General features: G+C 41.9%; 5 protein-coding genes across 11 annotated transcripts in view; 3 read left to right on the forward strand and 2 right to left on the reverse strand.

The window, feature by feature from the left end:
• LOC114846073 (transforming growth factor beta-1-induced transcript 1 protein-like) overlaps positions 1–513 on the reverse strand; it is a 6,139-nt gene extending 5,626 nt beyond the window's left edge. The window contains exon 1 of one of the 2 annotated variants that reach the window (XM_041068436.2): positions 256–513. In XM_041068436.2, the coding sequence (XP_040924370.1) occupies positions 256–268 (13 nt within the window). In that variant the 5' untranslated portion in view covers positions 269–513. The remainder of the gene's footprint in view (positions 1–255) is intronic. The other variant, XM_029134841.3, reaches the window with a different exon arrangement.
• Positions 514–1,113: 600 nt separating this feature from the next.
• On the reverse strand, positions 1,114–3,641 carry LOC114846100 (elongin-B). Its single transcript, XM_029134886.3, has 4 exons — positions 3,509–3,641; positions 2,613–2,747; positions 2,275–2,383; positions 1,114–2,058 (listed from the first exon to the last, which is right to left on the reverse strand). Exons 1-4 carry the CDS (start codon positions 3,509–3,511, stop codon positions 1,946–1,948), a joined length of 360 nt encoding a protein of 119 aa, XP_028990719.1. The 5' UTR covers positions 3,512–3,641; the 3' UTR covers positions 1,114–1,945.
• On the forward strand, positions 3,617–7,237 carry pkmyt1 (protein kinase, membrane associated tyrosine/threonine 1). Its single transcript, XM_029134829.3, has 8 exons — positions 3,617–3,763; positions 4,408–4,824; positions 4,940–5,177; positions 5,300–5,579; positions 5,658–5,764; positions 5,834–6,006; positions 6,165–6,382; positions 6,524–7,237. The coding sequence occupies exons 2-8, from the start codon at positions 4,450–4,452 to the stop codon at positions 6,900–6,902; spliced, it is 1,770 nt and encodes a 589-aa protein (XP_028990662.1). The 5' UTR covers positions 3,617–3,763; positions 4,408–4,449; the 3' UTR covers positions 6,903–7,237.
• Positions 7,238–7,370: 133 nt separating this feature from the next.
• LOC129602893 (rho-related GTP-binding protein RhoG-like) lies at positions 7,371–10,380 on the forward strand. 5 transcript variants are annotated; one of them, XM_055504370.1, is made up of 4 exons: positions 7,371–7,646; positions 7,932–8,130; positions 8,220–9,555; positions 9,629–10,380. In XM_055504370.1, exon 4 carries the CDS (start codon positions 9,640–9,642, stop codon positions 10,201–10,203), a length of 564 nt encoding a protein of 187 aa, XP_055360345.1. In that variant the 5' UTR covers positions 7,371–7,646; positions 7,932–8,130; positions 8,220–9,555; positions 9,629–9,639; the 3' UTR covers positions 10,204–10,380. The 5 variants fall into 5 exon arrangements, with proteins under 5 accessions (XP_055360345.1, XP_055360344.1, XP_055360342.1 ...); XM_055504369.1 differs by having other exon boundaries at positions 8,220–10,380; XM_055504367.1 differs by lacking the exon at positions 9,629–10,380 and having other exon boundaries at positions 8,220–9,312.
• A 91-nt stretch (positions 10,381–10,471) lies between these two features.
• Positions 10,472–12,723, forward strand: LOC114846084 (zinc finger protein 658B-like). Of its 2 annotated transcripts, none has more exons than XM_029134856.3 (3): positions 10,472–10,753; positions 10,944–11,134; positions 11,283–12,723. In XM_029134856.3, exons 2-3 carry the CDS (start codon positions 10,945–10,947, stop codon positions 12,200–12,202), a joined length of 1,110 nt encoding a protein of 369 aa, XP_028990689.1. In that variant the 5' UTR covers positions 10,472–10,753; position 10,944; the 3' UTR covers positions 12,203–12,723. The 2 variants fall into 2 exon arrangements, with proteins under 2 accessions (XP_028990689.1, XP_028990688.1); XM_029134855.3 differs by having other exon boundaries at positions 10,473–10,736.
• Positions 12,724–13,381: the final 658 nt, after the last annotated feature.

Here is a 13,381-nt window from a genome sequence, read left to right on the forward strand (position 1 = left end):
AAAAAAACTTCCAGTGAGAGACAAGTTACTTTGAATAGCTTTTCTCTCTTACAGCTTATTGTCCCTAAAAACCAGCAGCGTTTATTCTGCACATTAACCGCACGCATGTTACAAAAAGGAAACGCTTCTACTCCACTGTGACTGCCAGAATCAACGCAGATCATATTTCCTCTGTTTGGGCACACCACCCCTTCCTAGAGATCCCCTCAAGATATCCCCACGGCGCTCGAAGCCAAGAAACGCACTAATACTCACCCAAATCCTCCATGGTATGATTTCAAGTGAACGTCTTCCGCTGCGCGCAAAGCAACACGGACGCGCACAGCATTAATACGTGGTGATGGACGCGTATCGACGCCGGTGAGGACGGACAGCCTCGCAGCTATTGTCTGCGTCAGTCCTGAATAACTTCTTGAACACCGTTATCCGCCGAGAGAGGAGGAGGAGGAGGAGGAGGAGGAAGAGGAGGGCGTCCCGTTCCTTTTTCCTACACCACTCTCTTCCTGTAATGCCTTCCAGGATCTCAGAGCCGGGGAAGGCGTAGTTAAATAGATGTGGTTACAAAGCCGCATTCCCCGGACACAAGACGTCACCCTGGACATTCTTAGTCCTTATTTGGGAGAGAAAATTAAGCATTTCGCGCCAAGAGCTGTGGAAACTGCGGCGGGACGCGGCGCGGCACGTGAACCTCTGCAGAATAAAGGGGAAAACCCCAGATATTAACATTAGCGAGTAAACGACTATTTTAAAAGACGCTTGTTAAGTCATATCATTATCATTTTTATTATAGGATTTATTGCAGTTATTGTTTATAACCTAATGTATATAAACACGAGCATTAAGGATAAATACTTAAACAAAATGTCTAGCTACATATTTCGAAGAGGCATTTAGATTATTTATTAGGCATCTCTATTGCACATTTCATTAAAGATATTTACAATTAAAATAGATTGCGTTATTACAGTTATGTTTTTGACAAGCTTCATAAACTTTGTATCCGAATTAAAGGGTAAGTACGTATTTTCCCAAGTCTGTACAGTCCTCCCTTTCCTTTATAGCTAAAGACCTCTTCAATAATAACTTCCTAAAAGATTAAATGTATAAAGACCATTATCTTAAAAAAGAAAACAGGATTTTTTTTATTAAGCAAGCTCACAGTTACAGGCTATGTTTGTGCGATGAGGGGAAAGTGCCACATTAATGTTGGTGACATTTTATTTTTAACTTATTTGGACATGTAAGTGTAACACAAGAAAATGCTGATCTTGTGTTGTTAACTGCGTTTGTCACAGGCAGAATCCCACTGTTGTCCAATAGTTTGACCCCAGTGCATGAAGCAAACAGCAAAAACAAAACGACAACAAAAAACCCAAACATACTTAACATAAAGAGGTTCTTTTGAAATCATGAAATCAAATCCAATATACCCAGCGAATCTGGGAGAATCAGAACAAAGAAACGTATGCGTTTCAGTGAAAATAAAACCTTTGTTTTTTTAGTTTGTTCATGCAGTTTGTCGATTCAAACAATCGACTCCGTACCCATGCACATTTCTTCTATAGGGCTGTGACACAACTATGCCTTAACCTTTTGCAAAATATTAATGATAACACTTACATTAACTCACACACATACACACAATCACACTTTTCAAGCCATCTACTTCACTCTTTTTTTTAACCAGATGGTGCTTGAGAGCAAAGGAGCAGAAGTGCATGTGGTGTGAAAACCAGATGTGTAAAAAAAAAAAAAAAAAAGGAGCAAACTGGGGAGATGCTGGGATGATAGCATGAAGGTAACATAGATAGGTCTGGTTAGCCAAAACATCCCCATCCATCAACTAAAATTATATTACATATCCTCCACCCCGCTACTGCAGTTAATCCACACACACGCACACACTTCCATCCTTCTCTCCTTTGCCTGTTTTTTCTCCCCAATATCACTGCACAGCTTGTTCGTTAGCAGTGCTACCGGAGTCCTGGGGCTTCATTACATCAGGTAGTTCTGGGGGGCTTGAAAAGGCCTCGATGTGCAGCTGCTCAAACATCTCATCTGGACGGTAGGGGAGACAAAGGAAAAATGGTTGTTCAAGTTAATAAAAGTCAAAATTGTGGCACAGTTGGTTGACTGTGAAACAAAATGGCCAGTTTTATACTTTGCAAATGCAATCTGAATAGAGGTGCAATGAAGTAAAGTGCACTATTAACACTTCACAACAATAACGCAAATCACTCTCAGAACTACACAAATAAGAAAAAAAGAACATACCATTTACACGAAAAGCCAGGCCAACTGTAGCTGGGGCTTGAGGTCTGGCAGTCTGATTAGTGAATCCACAGTCTCCCAAAGTTTTGCTGTCCTCTAGCAACTGGTCATCCTATGAATCAACAGTTGAAAATGTAACAGGATCCCCCAATGGTTTTTGAAATCAATCTTGCTTCAAAAGATATGGAGATTGTGTCAGACTTTTACAAAAACCTTTGAGCACACAAGTAATGTGCCACCATTTAGTGAGAATGTTAAGCTTTATTGCATGTATGAAATGTGTTTATGATGCGGAAACAATGTCAGTCATAGTAATAAATCTGATTTCATTATAAACTCACTTTGTAGAGGCGCTGATCTTCAGGTGGTCTTTTAAGAATTCCTTCTACAATACGCTTAAGCTCGTAGACAGTGGTGGACTCCTTGGCATCTGTAAAGATTGTGGTCTTGTGACGCCGAATCATTAGGAAAACGTCCTGAAATGAGAAAATACAACGCGCTTTGTTGTTGGTTTACAGATGAGGGACTTATTAATGGATCTACAACAACGTTGGTGTGAGTATAAATTGCGATCAAGCAGGTTGAACTGAGCCTTATATTCCTTTCAACTGGCAACAAAAACCCTTGTGATTCAACAAAGCATCTCAGTAGAACATTTATAACGTTAGTCCAACTGGCTTAGTGTATGTGCTAAAGTATACGACCCTTTAACTATGTAGTTTGTTACTTTTTTAACGTGACAAGGGACCGAGGTTTTCGGATTCGAAAGAGTAGAGTTTACTGTCAGATATTACATTTATAATCCAACTACAGAGACTAAGCAATAAACCCAACCTTGACTCTGCTAACGTAAGGCAAAATTAGCCAGGACGAAACTGCCTTGATTTCTTAGATTAGTCCCGTTAGTTAAATAAATAGTCGTTGTTGGTCTGACAGTAGTAGTATGTGTCTGACTGACGTGACAACTCTAAATGGGTTAGCTGGCTGGCGTTACATCACCTCCAAGGTTAGCCAAGATCCAGTAAGTTACCTCGCTACAAGCTCTTGATTTAAATGGGAAAGCGAGGCTAGATAGCCAACTTAGCATTAGCTAGCTAGGGAATGCAAACTGAAATAGACATTCCAATCAAGTACCAAATATCCACTGTCACCACTGAGTAAGCGATTTAACAACGCGCCGAACGCTAACTAAATGTTTTATCTAGGAACCAATCTAAGACAACAACATTAAAGTTACCATTTCAAGTGGTCAGCAAGCTAGCCAGTTGCGCCAGCCCTGTGTTGTGTAGCAGAACCCAGACTGCACCGCTTGCGGATATTGCGCAATCCAGAGACGCAGTCAGTATTCACGGAAGTTCGTTACGTGGCGCTACGTAGGATTTTCTGAATTTGGCGCGACGACTGCACGGGGTGCACGCACAGTTTGATGTGGACACGGAGACTTTCGCATTCCTTTTGAGTGAATCATCATTACCATAATATACTTTGTGTGGTAAGGATCATTTTTAACCTCTAACGCCCAGTTGTCAGTTAGAGTTACGTTAGTTGACTGTAAGTTTAGCTGATGCTAGCTAGCTAACTTTGTTGTGCTATGTTGTTGATGGCTGTATCCGCCCTTAGTTGACGTTAGACAAAATGTGGTTGAATGACATTTGTCATTACTAGGAATGTATAACTATTGCTAGTGGTGCTGATATTAATTAAGCCAAATGAACGTATCGAGGCTGTTAAAATCCACTTTACTGTGAATGGTGTTGTCGAACTGTAAAACGTTTCCTCCGGTAACGTGCCTAACGTTCGTGTTTCATTTAGCAGGTTTGTTCTGGTTCGGCTAACGTCCCTATCTGTATTCGCTCACGCATATGCACATGGTCCTGTCAGTAAAGGATCATTAGTTTCACTGATACCTGTAATGGAACAATTGGCTACAACCTGTCAAACAGGATGTTCAGGAAGCCAAATGACTACGTTAATAAATCAGGATCACCAAACTGGACAGAGGATTATTTTAGCATTACTGCAGTAACACAGATATAATTAGTGACTAGACTTCTAAATGTAATGTTTATTAGAATAACACTGCTGCGTTTGTCTGGTGCTGCTGGTTCTTTGTTGACTTTGTTTTGAATTCTGCAGCACACGGTTTTCAGAGGGAGGAACGGGCAGGGTCCCAACACAATGTCACTGGCAGTAGAAACCACGGTCTCCAGGATGTCCCTCCCTCTTCCAACCCACTTCTCTCACGCCGAGCAGTCTTTCTCCCTAAAGAAGCGCCGTATGCCTTTTTCCTCATCATCGACATCCAACTCCTCATACGCTTCCCCTGCTCGCCTGTCACATTCCCTTCCCCCTGTACCGCCATCCAAGGGATGTCTACCTGTGAGCAGGGTGTTCTCCCAGCCTCCATCTCCCTGGACACCCCTGTCTGGTTCCCTTAGAAAGTCACCCCCTCCTAAGTCTGTGTATGATCCCAGCAAACAACAGTCCTATTTCACTCAGTGTTTCATTAATCTGGGCCTTCTTGGAAGAGGATCCTTTGGTGAGGTCTACAAGGTAAGACAGTGTTTGTGGATGAAATCCATATGTTATGTAAGCTATACTGCATGTTAATTTTGAGATCCCCAAGTAAATGACAAGAACCTCTTATTCTTTTTTTTTAACTTTACAGGTGCAAAGCAAAGAAGATGGTCGTCAGTATGCAGTGAAGCGCTCTGCTCAGCGCTTCAGGGGTACTAGTGAAAGGAACCGTAGCGTAAAAGAAGCCAGGAACCACGAGCGCCTGGTTCCTCACCCTCACATACTGAATTTTGTGGCAGCCTGGGAGGAATGTGGCCGACTTTACATTCAGACAGAGCTCTGTAGCACCAGCTTGCTTCTCCATGCGGAGGACAAGCCACCTGGCCCAGGTCTGTCTGAGTGAATAAGCTGCATTAGCCTTTGATTCATATAATGTATTGTGTTTGTTCCTGTCACATTCTGAATTAGAGACACTACTGACATGACTGGGTTTTAAAACATTACGTTCCAGATGAGCCTGCGGCATGGGATTACCTTTGTGACCTGCTCTCTGCACTGCAGCACTTGCACTCTCGGGGTTTTGTCCATCTGGACCTGAAGCCTGCCAATGTCCTCATCACTGACTCTGGCTGTCTCAAGCTGGGAGACTTTGGGCTATTACTTGAGCTCAAACAAAAGGGTACAGAGCAAGTAGAGGGGAAAGGGAAAGATGATGCTCAGGAGGGAGATCCCAGATACATGGCTCCTGAGCTGCTCCGTGGGGAGTATGGACCTGCTGCAGATGTTTTTAGGTAAAATACTGATTAATAATAAAATCTTATTTGTATTTTTACATTAGTAAAATATTGTTTTACTCCTATTTTGTTCAGTTTGGGTGTTACCATCCTGGAGCTCGCCTGTAATATTGAGGTTCCAAATGGTGGAGAAGGGTGGCAACAGCTCAGACAAGGCTGTCTTCCCTCAGAGTTTACTAGTGGTAAGAGCCAAAAATTCTCAATTTTCTCAATTCGACCCACTCTTGTTTTTAATAATTCTGTTTTTGCAGGCCTGTCAACTGAGTTGCAGACAGTACTGCAGATGATGCTGAGCCCAGACCCCTCTAAGAGGCCAACTGCCTCTGAGCTTCTTGCCCTCCCTTGTGTTAGGAAACACAGGTGGAAAAGGCGCATTTATCTTATGGCTGCTAACACAGTGTTGACACTAGTCTCCTTCTGCCAGGTGAAGAGTCCAACAAATGTATAAATAATAAGTTGTGTTAGATGTGGAGCCTTGCAGAGAAATGCTCTTAAATGGCAAATCAGACAGATGCAAACTACGTAACGTTGATTTTACAGTGAAAATGCTGAAACTAAAACAGTACATTTTCCCCCTCACAGGTGGTCGTGTGCTTTGGTTGTAGAGTACTGTCCTCCTTCCACTTTCTTCCTCATTGGACCAAACCAGTACCCTGCACGCCTCCCAGGGATAGTTGGGACAGGGATTTGACCCTGCCCCTAAGTGCAATGCAAGCTGACTCAGGCAGCCCAGACGATGATGCAGTCTTTCTGTTGGCTCCCACAGATGCGACTGATCTTTCTCCCAGCTTTTTGCACAGGTGAGGAAACATTGTGTTTGAGTCTTCTTGAAAAGGATGTTATACCTCTTTATGTCTCTGATTTAATAACAGAGCATGTCTCATTTGGGTTAAAATGGTGCTATATCATAACTTGATTTTATAAAATGTTCTTTTCCACAGATTGAAATCCAGAGTGTCCATGGAAAGCACATCTACACCTCTCCCAGGCTCACCAGCACACATTCGTCGAAGTCCTGCCCACACACCAAATAACTCAATTTTCGATGGCTGGTCCTCCTTGGCTCAGACTCCATCTAGTATTCACTCAAATGGATCCTGCCACACATTGACCCCCAACGCAAGTCCCATACATACAAGTGACATAAAAGAAAACCTCCGAGTCAGCCAACTTCAGAGTCATCATTCTTCATCCAGCAGGAGCTCACAGCAACGTAGTCGCAACTGGGTCCTCACAGAGGAGGTCTTACCCCGGCCTAACTTTGAACCGAAAAACCTGCTCAGTCTGTTTGAGGAAACAACTGTAGATGGACAACCATAAATATAACACTGCCACTCACACGGATGATGTTTTTCATCCTCTATTCTGGAAAACAACTATAAAATGAGTCATTATAAAGGGAAAATTATAACGTTAACTGCTTTATTTGTATGGAATGTTTCCTGCCAGTTTCCAACGTTCCTACTACAGTTCAAAGTAGTGTGTATTTAAAAAAAGAACACGTGAGCAAAAGGTTTTAAAGGACCTTCATGTACTTTTAATGTTTGTGTAAAAACAATCTGTCGTCATGGTTTATTGTAAGCATCAGCATCTTTGCGCTTGAGTCATGTACCTCAAAGTGGCAAAGGAAAATAAATCTAAGATGTAAATGTGAATTTATGTGAATAATTTTTTTTAGGGGTAGATGTAAGAACGTAGAGGGGAAGAAAAGAAATGGAAGATTTGTAAGATTTAACCAGTAGATGGCAGACACGCACTTCCATCCGCCATTCGCCCTGGATGACACAGGAAGGGGAAGGTTTTGGTGACAATTTCGACCCCTCAGTCACTTAGTCTTTTTCTATATTAATTCATTGAAGTCAAGTTTTTTTAAAGCCTGACCACGTATATCCGTTGCTAAATCTGTCCCTGATGATGGATACTGGGTCGTTCGCTACATCCTGCGTTTGGATGCGAGAGTCTGCACAGGTGTGGTCGTCGTGAACAGTGAGTGTCCTCATCACTGTAAACCTGAGAACCATCAAAGACCTCAGCAACAATTGATGCCATTACATGAGGTTAAAGGTAAGCGGCTCCTCCCTGTTGATTTAAGTAATAAAAATTTAAGTCACGTAATATTTATGGCATTTTCACATTACGTTTGTATATTATTGTACCTTTTTATATTTGTTTAATTGTTTTAATGTTGACCCGGAACGATGTTTATTCTGTGTTCCGCACGGACATGTTTTGGTGTGGTATGTTTTTGTATGGTTTGACGGTGGATTGAATCAAAGTCAAGAGCAACAAGCGCTCAAACAATATATTTATCATTAGCAAAATAACCCAGCTCCGTTTTCTTCTTCTTAGTCCATGAAAATGTCCAAATTAGAGCGTCTTAACGCCCGAGTGGAGAAGCTGCTGGTGAAAGCTGTGCAGGAGGTTCTGGAGGTGGTGAAGGAGACAGTGTCGGAGTATCAGGAGAAAACTGCCAGAACCCAAAGAGAGAACCAGAGTCTGAAGAGGAGGCTACAGGAACTCCAGGAGAAGATAAACTCACAGCGCAATGGTAAGATACTGTGAATACTTAAGTGTGTTCACAAATGTCGGAGATGATCAATTCAAAATTGGCTCTTTTTGTCCTTTGTTGTCTTTCAGAAATTCCTCTCATATGTGACACACAGCAGAACAACATGAAACAGGACCTTAAACTCACCCCATCAGAGGAGGACACTGGGCCCACAAATTCATTTGAAGACACTCCCACTGAATCATTACTCATCCCTTGTCTTTCCCTTAATTCTAAGATCAAACATTTAGGTAGTGATGACGAACACAACACAAGACCTCGTAATACTGGCGCCAGTAATGGCTCTGCAGCCATTTCTAATCATATGGATCAGATTTTTACACCAGATAGTATCAAAGCAGAGCCAACATCAGATGAAGACAGTATGAATAACAAAAATTATCTACATTGTGATGCTGCCACCGGTTCTACATCCTTAAGAAAACAAGAGGCCGCCCAAATCAGTTCCGGACTATACAAGGAGCTGAGTGTTGTCTTTAGCATGAACCAAAGCGGTGCGAGAGAGTCTCTGTCGAAGATTTACAGTAACACAAACAGCCGTGCTGCTGAAGAACAACACACTGACCCCAAAGCATGTGCTTCAGGTTCAAGAGGCGTCCAGAGAAAGGTTCGGAAACACTACAGCTGCTCGCTGTGCGGCCGCATCTACAGGCACGCGGGCGACTTCAAGAAGCACAACCGGGTGCACACGGGGGAGAAGCCGTACTGTTGCTTGGTGTGTGGGAAGCGCTTCGGCCAGTCCGGGTACCTCACCGTGCATCTGCGCTGCCACACGGGAGAGAAGCCATTTGGCTGCAGCCACTGCGGGAAGAGCTTCAGTCACTCGAGTAACATGAAGAAACATGTTACTCGTTGTCATAGAAGAGACTGGGGGTGAACAGGGTGACACAGACAAGAAAACATTATCTACAGTATATTAGTAATTTGCCCCATGGGTGTTTCGCATCTGTGCAGCGTGTAATGTCTCCTATCCTTAGATGCCTAATTGTGGGAAAAATTCCCTACAATGTTCCATGGTTAAATGTGCCTTCTGATGTGTAGGGGGAAACCTATTGTGTGGCCTAAATGTAAAGATTCCTACAGATTCAGACTGTTTTTTCCCACGTTTATAGATGTATATAGGTGTTGTGTTTTAAATCAAATAAATGTATGTGAAATGTATGGCAACAAAGGGCTAAGATTTTAAATTAGGATGATTACAGATGAAATTAGAGCATGTGATGATATATAAAACATACTGTAGCCTCTTCAGAAAAGCACCACATTACGTCGATTCACAGAAGGAATGACACAATATCTTTCCCAACACTATTTCCTAATTCAAAAAAAACTCCAGCAACTACTCATTTTCCCGTAATGCAGGCTAGAAAAAAGCAAGCCAAAGCAAGCTACGGTAGAAGTAAGGTAGGTAAAGATTGTCATAATCTTGTGCTCAGTTATATCAGTTATGCATTTTTTTACAAACCCTGTGTTTCAGACAAAGTCATAATGCAGAGTGTCAAATGTGTGGCCGTTGGTGACACTGACATAGGGAAGACCAGCATGATCTTCACCTACATCAAGAAGATCTATCCCAAGGAGTACATACCAGGTTTCTATGATTACTACAGTACTCAGGTCAGTGTAGATAATCACAAGGTCGACCTGGAGATAAGAGACACATCTGGCTGTGAGGACTTTGACACCGTACGTCCCCTCTGCTATAATGGAGTGGGTGTTTTCATCATCTGCTTCTCCATTGCGAGCCCAGCCTCATACGGCAACGTCAAGAATAAGTGGCTTCCGGAGATCAAGCACCATTGCCCCAATATGCCTTTTCTCCTTGTGGGCACTAAGGCTGACCTTCGCAACGATCAGATAGATTTGAAGAAACAGAATCACATCACTGTCTCACAGCAACAGGGAAACATACTGGCCCAGCAAATAAAGGCTGTTAAATATGTGGAGTGTGCTGCAAAAACCCAGGATGGACTGGACGAGGTGTTTGATGAGGCTGTTCGTGCTTTTCTTAAGCATTTAGCCATCAACAAAAAGACATGCTCACTTTTGTAAGCAGATCAATTTATATGAACAACTTACTAACTGAGAGACTCGGCTCATCATGTGACGTCATTTTGTTTAACTGCAGGTTTATTTATTCATTTATTTGTGAAATAATTGTTTATTGTTAAAATGTTTTGTAACAAGTAAGACTGTGCAAATATGAAATGAATAAACGATCACTAATGATTCATGTTTATTTCAGAAATACAAATTAAAGAAAACTTTATTTTGAAAATCATCACACAGCGGAAGTGAGGCCGGTTCTTCTTCCGTATTTTGTGCCTTGTTATTTTGCGGGTTTATTTGTGCTGTGTCAGATTATTTGAAGTGTTTTAGTTAGTTTCTTAACAGTTGGATAGTCTAAAATTGTCTAAAAAGTGAGCGCTTTGACACAGTAACCACATGGAAGCGTTGCTGGGCCTCTGGGATGTTTAAAGGCAGAAGGAGCAGGGAGTTAGCAAACATAGCTAACACAACAATCCACGTTATATTAACGCTAAAACTTAGCCGATAACTTCATCACCGTCTTTATCATTTACCAGGTACTGTATAGTTTCAGGTAGGTTCATAGATCAATTATGGTCTTTGAACATGTCAACATGTCAGGTTTTGTAATAACAGATCATCGTGATGGAAGCCTTTCAAGCATGTCATATAACTGTGATGTGTACATTCTGCTTATGTTATAGGTGGTTGTGTATGATCATTATACGCCTATTGTTTACCTAAGTCTTGTGTTGTGATTTCAGGATGTCTAAACTCGAACGTTTGAATGCCCGCGTAGCCAAGCTGCTCACTGAAGCAGTGCATGAGGTTCTGGATATGGTGAAGGAGACCGTGTCTGAGTACCAGGAGAAAACCTCCAGAACTGTAAGAGAAAATGAGACTCTACGAAGGCGACTACAGGAGCTCCAGGATAAGCTATCAAGAGAGAGCACATGTGGGTACAAGTGTAGTTATAGTTGGGTATAAATTCTATGAAACCTGTTTTGATTTGCCATTGTAAATACATTAATTATTAATGTTAAGACTAAACTGTTAAACTAATTAAACTAAAAGAAATCACCGGTTTTGTCTTGCCTTTGCAGCGGTTCTACCTGCAGGTGGACTGTTGCCCGAGGAAAAAGGATGCACAGTCACTCATGAGGAGGACTTAAGCCTTACTCAGAGGCATAACTCAGACATTACTGCGCCAGAGCAAATCCCAGTAAGCAGTCACAACCCAGACAATGACGTGAAGCAGGAATCCAAACGGCAGGAAAACAACAATGATGCTGAGTCACATGCTGAGTGTGACTTGGCCCAACCATCAACAGAACAATGCCACGCACAACCTGAGGAGTTGATTCAAATGATTCGGGAAGACATAGAAACCCAGAACGCAAACATGAATATCTGTGCCATCTCTTCCAATGATACATTTCATCCTGGCACTGCACTCGGAGTAAACACTGTTATTAAAAGAGAACTAGAGCCAACAGACTGCACATCAGACTCATCATCTCTACAAGAACATTATAATGGATGTGTGGATTTAAGCTGCAACTCCTCTCGTCACCACACTGCTGAGACCCTGGGGCAGCGAGGTGCTGCCGAACCTTATGGACTTGTCTTAGTTCACTCAAATTCAACAGTACAGAAAAGACTTGTTTTGTCAAAAACCAACAGGGTTTCCTTTGATATGAGAAAACACAGGAGGGGGAATGAGTCAGTAATACTGACCCACACGTGTATTGTGTGTGGAAAGACATTTAGCAGGGTTGGGAACTTAAGGATCCATCAGCGATGTCATACGGGAGAGAAGCCATATGGCTGCATACAGTGCGGGAGATGTTTCAGTCAGGCCGGAGACCTGAAAAAACACAAGAGGGTCCACACAGGAGAGAAACCTTATTATTGCAGCCAGTGTGGGAAGAGCTTCAGTCGAGGGGAGAATCTTAAAAGACACCAAAGAATCCACATTGGTGAGACTTTACAGTTACAGCGAGCGTGGATGGAGCAGCAGTAACAATGTCTGTACTGGACTCAGCAAATATTCATACTTAGTGATGGAAACCTGTTACCTAGCCCTCTTCAGGACTTTAGTAAATCCTTTAACTTTAGTATAGGTTTTTGTGTGCTCTACCTGGTCAAACTGAAGTCTGCTCAGTCATAGTAGGTGAAACTATGACTGGATATGTGCATCTGTTGTAACGTAGTACTGTTCTAAACATTATACAGTAGAAAGAAAAAATTCAAGACATTGCGATTTGTTTAAAACAAGTTGTAATAATGTATCTATTTAGTATTGATTTTACACTAAACTGATCCATTGAGTCATATCCGTTTTTCAAATAATTGACGATGAAGGCGTCAAAGCTGATGATCAATATATTTAAAAACCTGAATAGCATGATTGTAAACAATTTTGCCATATTTTCCTAAATGCGTGAAAACTGCTTTCTCTTAGAAATATTTATTCTAGACATACTGAGTTTCAGTAAAAGTGTTTGGATTTTCACATTAGAGGCAATAAACTAATTTATTGCACTGAAATTGATTGATTGATTGATTCAGACTCTTAAATCACACGTGTTAACATTACCCATATACTGTATTTGTTGAAGTGGCCCCTGGCTTAAATAGAAACATACATCACGTCACACCATATGGCTGAATATAAGTATAAACAAAGCTAAGATGTGTAACAGACACACATTACCATCTCTTCATGGACAACCATGAGTTATTAGCATGTTGTTAACATAGATGTTTACACATCTGCCTTCAAAAAAAGCAAAAGTAGAAAAAGTAGTACTTGAAACACTAGTGTACTGTACACATAGGGTGTTTACTGTATTCATACCCTCCCACCGTCTGAAGCTGGTAACGTGGTGGCATAACCTTGAACGGGCCCTGGGGGCAGACATCAGCTGTTGGACTCCTACGCCGGTCACCACATGCTGCCCAGCAACTGCCCACGGTGTGTGTATCTTATCAAGTACCCAGCAGGTTTATTATATGACTGCAGAAGCATGACCAGTAAGCGTCTACTATAATGCTTGATGCACCAGGATGTCTAATGTTTACTTGGTTTAACAGGTGACACGACCTGCTAATACCTGCATTGTAGTGAACGCTTTCCACACGTTTAGCCAGTTAATCAAATAAACAAACCAACCGACTGTGTAGTAAGGGGTCACCTTGG

The sequence above is a fragment of the Betta splendens genome, chromosome 19, assembly GCF_900634795.4.
Source record: "Betta splendens chromosome 19, fBetSpl5.4, whole genome shotgun sequence".
Classification (NCBI taxonomy): domain Eukaryota; kingdom Metazoa; phylum Chordata; class Actinopteri; order Anabantiformes; family Osphronemidae; genus Betta; species Betta splendens.